At 29.7% G+C, this 10,106-nt stretch overlaps 1 protein-coding gene across 2 annotated transcripts in view; it reads left to right on the top strand.

Moving 5' to 3' along the window:
• Positions 1–9,376: 9,376 nt before the first annotated feature.
• LOC111703567 (galactoside 2-alpha-L-fucosyltransferase 2) overlaps positions 9,377–10,106 on the top strand; it is a 14,912-nt gene continuing 14,182 nt past the window's right edge. For both annotated transcript variants that reach the window (XM_023475548.1, XM_023475547.1), the window contains exon 1: positions 9,377–9,476. In XM_023475548.1, coding sequence (XP_023331316.1) covers positions 9,393–9,476 — 84 coding nt within the window. In that variant the 5' untranslated portion in view covers positions 9,377–9,392. The remainder of the gene's footprint in view (positions 9,477–10,106) is intronic.

The following is a 10,106-nucleotide window of genomic DNA, read 5'->3' as shown; positions in this document are numbered from 1 at the left end:
AGTATTATTAGATTCATAAATGAATGTCGCCCGGGATGAATTATATGAGGCGCTACTTTATTTTCATATTGCTTGGCTGGCAGTTGGCACTCCATTTCAAAATTTAAAAACTTTTAAATAGTGTTGTTACGTAGTGTAGTGTAGTGTTGTAGTGTTACAATTCGTCAACCTATCTATACAAGATCAAATATCGTATTTTAATTCTGTTGAAATATTATCTACATGCATCATGGGTCATGTCAAATTATAATCAAATTAATTAAAAAAAAACTGATTTTAAAGATGTTTAATATTAAACCAAATCTCGATCATTTACGGGGACTGTAAGCGGAATGTCAAATGACCCTCCAAGCAAAGATGGCATTGCTCGATTCACAACGGGTTGTTTGATCAATTATGAATTAGATATTGATGTTGATAATTTTAATAACTCATTGTTTCCAATTGTGATATTGTGACTTCTCTACAAAAGTGCGCATTTCTACTACAGGAACAGAAACAAACGTTTTTGAGCCAAGAAAAACGAAAATATCTTCTATGATTTTTATCAGATAAAGGTTCCAATGGTATCCTTGTGAATCAGACATTGTCATCTTTGCATAAAGATTACGCTTACAGCCCCTTTAACAGGGTTATTCAAAAAACATGTATTAAAATGATTGACGGGTTTATGAAGTTAAAAAATATCGATGTAGCCTCCCAGGCTCACGGGGCAATAATCTTTATTTTTATATTTCCTATTCTGTTGATTGTTAAATAAAAGAATATTAAAATAAAAATATTTAAAAATCATAATCTCTAAATATCTAAAATAATTAACAAAAAAGCTAATTTTTTCGGAATTATGGAATATATTGAGATATGTTTTCTAATCCTTTATTAAGCTCAGATTATACATATTATAATTTCACTACAGAAATGCCTTTAATTATGCTGAAGCAGCAAAATGAAAAAATAATTATTTAAATGCATAGATAAACAAAAGATATCTAAAATCAAATTATTTTTATAATAAAGAAATATTTGATAAAAATGAATGGTTAAAACTTTGAAACTTTTAAATATTTTGCTTTTAATCTACCTAAATTATTATTATTATTGTAGATTTTTTTCGTACACAAAGGTAAGATGGTGAATATGATAAGACAAAAACAAAAATAAAGTATAATATATAAATATAGTTTCTAGTCGGTACATGTCGGTACATAAAAAGTTTATCATGGTTGCGATCTCAATATCAACAAAATTGTTTAGAACACAAATATCATCTTTAACTTTGAGTAAATTCATGAAGAATGGGTAGTTTCTATCTTGGTCTAAAAGAATCTGATTGTATATCATATTTTAGTTCAAACGAAATTTATTAAGATTTCTCGATTTTATGTTCATCACAATCTTGTGCAATAGATTCAAGATTTTTACATAAAACAGTTCTTAAATCATGTTTACTTAGATCTGCTAAAAGTCGAATACATAGCTTATGCCAATTTGATAAACTGGTCACAAATTGTGACAAACGAGTACATAAAACTGTTTTAATATGAGGAATATTAGAAATCGACTCAATGAAATATCTATGTGTTTGTATCCATGTATCCATGTAACCTGTGTTACGCTCTTCGGCACACAACTGTCATTGTCTAATGCGTACACTATTACGATGAATACATGACGCATACATTTACTTGGCAGACATTATTTATCAATTTGAAGACGACATTCTCAGTATGCGCATCAATATTCAAACAAAGAGAGGATTTTTCTTTGTGAATTTCCGTCCTTATAAACTCAAACCTTCCTAACCAAACCTAATACTTTCAAATATTAGAAAAGATCACGATGCAAGCGTTACAATCATTTTTCCAGGCTGTTCTAGAAGTGCATCAGTTCAATCTTTATAAATATTTAAATTGTTTGACAATTTTTAAATTTCGAACACTGACTGAACTCATCAGATAAACAAACATTAAACTCAGTTATTCAAACATTTTTAAACGTACTGGGTTACAGGGTACAGTTTCTGAGAAAATAGAACAAATATACAAAACTGCAATTGTAGAATTAAAATACTGAACTTTCTTCTCAGTCCACAACAGTTAACATTGCCCTTCAGATTAATAATAAAGATAAATTTCACAAAAATGGTGTGCATAGGATCTTATGCAAACTGCAAAGCTTTGACTCAATCAAATATATTGAGTCATCATTGATATTATTTAAAAAATTGAGCGTTTGTTCTGAGTATATAAGATTTATAAAACTAGTTCGATCTTTATACTGTGAACTTAAACCTTTTTAATTTTTGTCTTATCTTGATTTTACTTGTGCACTTTGATCTGTGAATATGATTCACAAATAGTAAAAGTTTATTCACAGCACTCTGCATATGCTAGGTTAAGTAGACCGGATGCTATGACAAGGTTTGAGCAAATTGATTAAAATCAGTGTGCAGCTAGATTTTTGTACACTTGTAAAACTAAAAGTATACAAGTTTAAAAAAAGTGTTTGTAACTTTTCACTGTTCACCCTGTATACAAGGAGTGGAGTCCATATCAACTGTTCACTGATCACATTGTATACAAGGAGTGGAGTCCATATCAACTGTTCACTGTTCACCCTGTATACAAGGAGTGGAGTCCATATCAACTGTTCACTGTTCACCCTGTATACAAGGAGTGGAGTCCATATCAAGTGTTCACTGTTCACTCTGTATACAAGGAGTGGAGTCCATATCTACTGTTCACTGTTCACCTTGTATACAAGGAGTGGAGTCCATATCAACTGTTCACTGTTCACCCTGTATACAAGGAGTGGAGTCCATATTAACGTTTCACTGTTCACCCTGTATACAAGGAGTGGAGTCCATATTAACGTTTCACTGTTCACCCTGTATACAAGGAGTGGAGTTCATATCAACTGTTCACTGTTCACCCAGTATACAAGGAGGGGAGTCCATATCAACTGTTTACTGTTTAACCTGTATACAAGGAGTGGAGACCTTACAACTGTTCACTGTTCACCCTGTATACAAGGAGTGAAGTCCTTATCAACTGTTCACTGTTCACCCTGTATACAAGGAGTGGAGTCCATATCAACTGTTCACTGTTCACCCTGTATACATGAAGTGGAGTCCTTATCAACTGTTCACTGTTCACCCTGTATACAAGGAGTGAAGTCGTTACAACTGTGAACTAAACTGAACTAAACCTTCTAGTAAGATTATGCGAGTTAAAATACCACACCTACGCTACACTACACTATACACCAGACTTTTAATGCACGCTAGTTTAATACAGTGCTACCCAGAATTGTTGTCCTCGTTATTTCTTTTAATAAAGAAATATAATTTAGATTTTTGTATCTTTGCAATTGTTTTATCGGAGATATGTCTAATGTCTATATATGTAAATGTGAATGGTGCATTGAATAAAATATATCGGTTGCAATTTTACAACAAAAAAAGCGATATTTAAAATAAAAAACAGACGAGAACATTTCCCCTATTTTCTTGATTTCGACTGCAACAATGCATATGCTTTGCATTATATTAACAAGAATTTAATTTTTAATCAAAAAAATGTGATAGAATTAAATCACAGGTGCTAGGTGCATTGACTCACTACAAATCAAAGTAAACTAAAATTTTTAATCAGAACTCCTCTTAAAGAAAAATTTGATCTTCTCATTTAAATATTCGTGAAAAGTAAAATTAGAAGTTTGTCAATTACTTAGAAGCGATCACCTTACTTCTCTGCAAAGTTTATATATTCATGCTTAATCAATGCGTAAGCCTATGAATAATCTATACTCTAATTTAATATATTGACATTTGTAAATAATTTCGAATTGACATATTGAACTACATAAACGTCATGGTTTCTACCTCAATGAATATATTCCATAAACTAGTAATTTTATTTGCTTCTTTTATTCTTCATTTCACTGTTGTTTGAGTACAGCCTGATTATTGATTAATAGATTAAAACAGGCTGGGGGGTGGGACGTTTGACTCCCCCCTCCAGTTTTATTGTCCTAGCACTCTCATTTTTGACACTATCACCGTGAAATTTTGTGACTTTCAAGTTTTTATTAATGCATAGGGTAGGTTACCGGGCGGTAAAAAGTCCGATCTGTGTAAAAAAAAATCTCAAAAAGACCATAGACCATATATTTTTTAAAAGCCCTTGAAAAATGGACGTTGAAACACGGGTCACACTTTGATATTTGTTTAAAAAAAAAAAAAATATTTTTTACAATTTTTGACAAATTTTTGGCATTTTTCAACCCTTCCTAGCATCCAAACTATAAAAGTTATCGGTTTAATTTTTTTTTGAATAAGCTGGCCTTAAAAAATTGGGCTTTGAACATGCATTTCAATCCCATACCTATTCTCTAAGAGTATTAATCTTCACAGTTTTGTAAGAATCAAGACACCGGATTTGGAAATCAGAACTACAAATCTATTTTACCGTTTTATTTTTCCGTCCAAAAAAGATTATATCTTTATACTAATGATTCTAAATTATTTTTAAATCTGAAAAAGAGACCCTGTAAAGTTTTTTAGTGATATTATCTTTAAATTTTATCTTCTTGTGCACTGTACTTCCGCGCTCTTGGTTGAATCATCATCTGAAGGATTTCTGATTGGAAAAAGAAGTATTCAGTATTCATCAGTTTATGCAGTAATGTAAAAAAAGGGCTAAATTCACTTCTCTAAATAGTGTTTGTAAGTTTTCTTCACAGAATAAAATTATATCCGAAGAGCATCAGAATATCTTAATTGAACATATGTATACACTAATGTATGTTCAATAACTCTATGTTAACAATATCTAACTTTATGTTTACAATATCTAACTTTGTGCTTACAATATCTAACTTCATGTTTACAACATATAAGTCTATGTCTAAAATATCTAACTTTATGTTCACAATATATAACTCCATGTTTAAAATATCTAACTTTATTTTTACAATATCTAACTTATTTATTTATTTCCACCAACAAATTTAGAAAAGAAATTAAAATTTCGAAGTGTTACAAAAAATCATTAAAGGCAGGGACTTCTATTGAAATGAAAACCAACTTTTGAATCAATTTTAGTGTTTTTCAAAAAGAATAAGACAAAAATAAAATGTTATCTCGAGTATTGTAGTATTGTGATATATGTTGCAAAAAAAGTTAAAAACTCAAATATTTGAGCACTGCATATTTAGTTGTTAGTTTAAATAATTTAAACATTTAATGTATTTCAAACATTAAATATATTGGATAAATTAAAATTCATTTATTGTGTTATATATGTAGAATGTACAAAGAGATAAAAGCATTATAGATCTTGACTAGATAATTGCTTCTAATTAAAGGTATAGTTCAGATGTTAGAAACTACTCTCCTGAAGAAAATAAATGTTTTAACATATTTTTCTGCAGTTGTTTTCAGACGTTCTCTCATCTTACATTTAAAATTTAAAATACAGGGTTACCCACAAAGAAAGAGACTGTAAAGGCAACCTGAAACTCAAAAATATGACGATTATAAGGTTAAATTAAGTTTTTTGTCTTGCATATTGTCTTTTAATGGCCTATTTATTGACAAGGCAACAAAAGAAACAAGTTTAAAGTTGCAGAGAATCCTAAATATAAGGAAATAGACAGTATAAACTCAGTACAGTCGTCTCTGAAGTCTTATTATTTGTGGTTAACCCTGTAGTTTCTTTAAAAGGATTTTTTTAAAGTGTTAACCAGGTATAAAATGAAATTTGAAAAGATGATAAAATTTTGAGTAAATTCTATTTCATAATTCAAATTTTTTTATAATTATGATAGGGTTGAACATTAATCCAGAAACTTTTTTTTATGAAGAAAAATAAGTTCTACAGTGATGAATGGTTCTAATTCCGGAAAATTATGCAATATTTTTCCTTTCGTTTTTTAATGGGACTTCTCTTGAATGTACTGACTGCAGATTACGAATAATTTCCGTTATTTTGTCGTCTTCACGTCGATTTAAAAATACGGTTTAGTCTAATTATTTTAAGAAATAGATTTAAAACATTTAGGAGTGTTTTCTCTTCAACAGAGATTATTTTAATGAAAAACACATGTTTGATAATTTAACTGAAGCCAGGAAAGTATTAAAAAATGCTTAGAAAGAGAGCAAATTTGATGAATGCCGATAAGTAGTTATACTTAGTAGACTAAGTTGAACCTCTTTTCTGCTTGAGCAGGCAGAATTCCGAAAAACAAACATTTTGAGGGACATTTTTTAGGACACCACCAACAAAGGAACTGAATTTTTGTCACAAACTTAGATATTCTAATTCCTATATCTCTGCATCCGGATGGTTTAAACCTTTTTCAAACCTAGATTATTTAACCTAACAGAATTCTTAGTTTAAAATATCAAAGGTAACCGACATTGGGTTGAGAAGATGTTGGGATTGGAAAATCTGAGTTTGTGGCAAAACTCAGATCCTTTAACATTAAAAGGTCAAATTTTTAAAGTGTTTAGGGACTAAAGAAATAAACAAAGTAAAACCTGTATAAATAGTTATACATACATACATAGCTAAATATGTATATTGTATACAAACATACATAGCTAGATATGTATATTGATACATAGCTAAATATGTATATTTTATATATACAGCATTAGAAATATATGTACACATTTTGTTTACATTACATACAGCGATAGATAGATATTTTACAGCAAGCGATAGATAGATATATGTATTCCCTACATACAGAGATAGATAGAATATATGTATTCCCTACATACAGAGATAGATAGATATGTGTATTTCATACATACAGAGATAAATAGATATGTGTATTTCATACATACAGAGATAGATAGATATGTGTATTTCATACAGCACATACAGAAAAATAGATGGATATTGTATATATACAGTAAATACAGAGAGATAGATTGATATATATATATATATATATATACATGATGTGAGGATCAAAACTAGGAACCTAGATATGTAAAGCTAAATGTCAAATATAAGCAAACACAGGGGAATTCTTCTTTGTAAAGTGAATTCGGAAACTTTATTTAGTGAATAGTAAATATCTAGAACTTCTATAATACATTCACTTTTCAAATATATTTTGTTGAAAAATTAATTACCAAAAAACAGCTTTTGTTGATTTATTATTATTACTTGATATACATGTATTAGATGAACAGTTTACCCTAGTTAGAAGCCAATTGATCTTAAAGAAATGTCATTTTCTCAAAAAAACAAAATTTGATCTTAGCCTAAATTTTTTAACAACAGTAGTTGAAAGATTTCCAAGAAATTATTTTTTTTTGTAATTTTTCATTCAAGTGATTGTAAATATAATTTTGTAATTTTTCATTTAAGTGATTGTAAATATAATTTTGATTGACACTCCCTTAAAAAAGGCCGCCGACAATGCATATTTTTAAATCATTTTTTTGTTGTTTTTTTTTCTTCTTTTTTTACCTTACAGATGGACAAGAAAATGGCAGAGATCTAGAATCATGCTAAATCCCATAAAAGATAAAAAACTTGAAATGAAAAGTATACGAAAAAAATAAAATACTATGGCAATGCAAAAAAAAAATCAGTCTAAATTAGCAAAATGCCCCTTTATTTTTTTGTACTTGGCAATCCCTAGAATTAATTATTTTGCAAACATTTGTTTATTTGCAAGCTTATCTAGAAAAATATTAATTTTGTTATTGCAATTTTATAATAGTGTGCAGAGATTAATTTTAATATGTGTAGCGTCAAACCTTGATTTATATTTTCACTTAAATTCTACGATGAATCACATGAACGTTGTTGTTCTATACTCAGCTGATTTAACGCCGAGGGTTTGGAGGCTAATATTTGTATGTCTATCTAGTTATCTATCTATCCACTCGGAGGCCAGCCGTTTAAAAAGAGAAAGGAGGACCTTTCTCTCTCTCTCTTGTTCTCTTTCTCTCTTTCGCACACACTATTTCTCAATTTTTTTCCTGATCTATCCTTCTCCCCATACCTTCTCCATCCTGATCTATCCTTCTCCCTATACCTTCTCCATCCTGATCTATCCTTCTCCCTTATCCTTCTCCCCATACCTTCTCCCTCCTGATTTATCCTTCTCCCCATACCTCCTACATCCTGATCTATCCTACTCCCCATACCTTCTCCATCCTGATCTATCCTTCTCCCCATACCTCCTACATCCTGATCTATTCTTCTCCCCATACCTTCTCCATCCTGATCTATCCTTCTCCCCATACCTTCTCCATCCTGATCTGTCCTTCTCCCCATACCTTCTCCATCTCTATCCTGATATATCCTTCTCCCTATTCCCCTTCTTTATCCGTCTCTATTTCTATTTTCATTGCTGTTGCTTATGAATATCTATAAAGGATTAGCTGTAAATTTTTACTGAAAGATGTTTAAATGTACAAGAATTTTATTGTAAAATCAATATAAGAACTTGAGAAACCTGGAAACAATTAAAATAATTATGTAAATAGGATCATTTATTGTATAAACACAACGTCAAATGCATAAAGATTCATTTTATAAAGTTAGGGTAATATATTTGGAACATACTCCTTCATTAAGGAATTCATTTTTAATGAAAAAAATTCATTTATTTTCAATGATTTATATCGAATTCTCTTTACAGACATATTGGATAGATATAAAGTTTCTGATTCGAAAGTTTTGACGAAATAAAAACGTATAATTTTTTCCATGATACCTTTTTTTTCTTTATCATCAATTTAACTGGCCTGACAACAGGTTTAATCACAGATTCAAATAAAACTCGTTTTTAGTTAACCAATTAATATTTTTATAGTAGTTTTTGTCCTTGCAAGACAAGATCGAATTTAAACAATAAAATTTTCAAATTTTGGAGCATTTTCTGAATTTGATTCATATAATATAAATATTAAAAGACTTATGCAGGGGCACAAATCTTATGCAGCTTGATCATTTCGTATATTGATTAGAGAAATAGAAATTAGATTTAAAAATGTGTTTTCCTTACCACGGAATGAATGCTAAATTCTCTTTATTTTGTTGCGTTTTTCCAATTTAAATACAAAGAATTTTTCCAATTTAAATACAAAAAATATTTCCAATTTAAATACAAAAAATATTTCCAATTTAAATACAAAAAATATTTCCAATTTAAATACAAACAATATTTCCAATATAAATACAAAAAATATTTCCAATTTAAATACAAACAATATTTTCAATATAAATACAAAAATATTTCCTATTTAAATACAACATCTCTGTCATCGAATAATAGATCAACTGAGACGTATGCAACCGTTTTGATACGATTATTATCAACGAACCCTGATTATTTGATTTCAGATCACAAACTAGACAAACATGGCGAAGTTAAGAAAAAGTGGAGGATTTATTATTATTCTTATGTTTCTGGGTATGATTTATGTAGAGATCTACACAAGACAGGTAACAGGTTTATTTCGTTCTGTAGAAATTTAAAACTTTAATAATTTATTTGATTAAAGGGTGTGGGCACAAAAAATATGAAAATGTCGTCTTCATTATCAAAAATCCTCGAAACAAACAAAAATTTCAAAGTAACTATCAGATCATAAAAAGTAAAAAATATTATGAAATATCAACTATTTACGAATGCGTCGAAAAATAATCGATGACTATTGGTAATATCTGAATGATTTGTTTGGAGATAAATTGATTTTTTTACGATCCAAGTTAAATGTTGCAATTTTCTGAATTTGTATGGACGTAGGTTCTTCAGCAGATAGAAGTAAGATTAGTAGCGATCAAAAGCGCTTATTTTTCGCCATAAGCTGATGCATCCCGTATGTCTTGATTGTCATCCCATTCTTGAGTTATTTCAGCTAGCTTTGCTAATGTGTCTGTGCATATTTTTGCCAGATCAGTCTTTATCTTGCTTAGATCTTTGAGATTTCTTGATCACATTGTTATTAGATCATCTACCTGCTCTTGAACCCGTTGTTATTCGATCATCTACCTGCACTTGATCACATTGTTATTAGATCATCTACCTGCTCTTGATCACATTGTTATTAGATCATCTACCTGCTCTTGATC

This window comes from Eurytemora carolleeae, unplaced genomic scaffold (assembly GCF_000591075.1).
Source record: "Eurytemora carolleeae unplaced genomic scaffold, Eaff_2.0 scaffold563, whole genome shotgun sequence".
NCBI classification, from domain to species: Eukaryota; Metazoa; Arthropoda; class Copepoda; order Calanoida; family Temoridae; genus Eurytemora; species Eurytemora carolleeae.
Note: the sequence above shows the minus strand (reverse complement) of the source record. Positions and strands in the feature narration are given on the sequence as shown.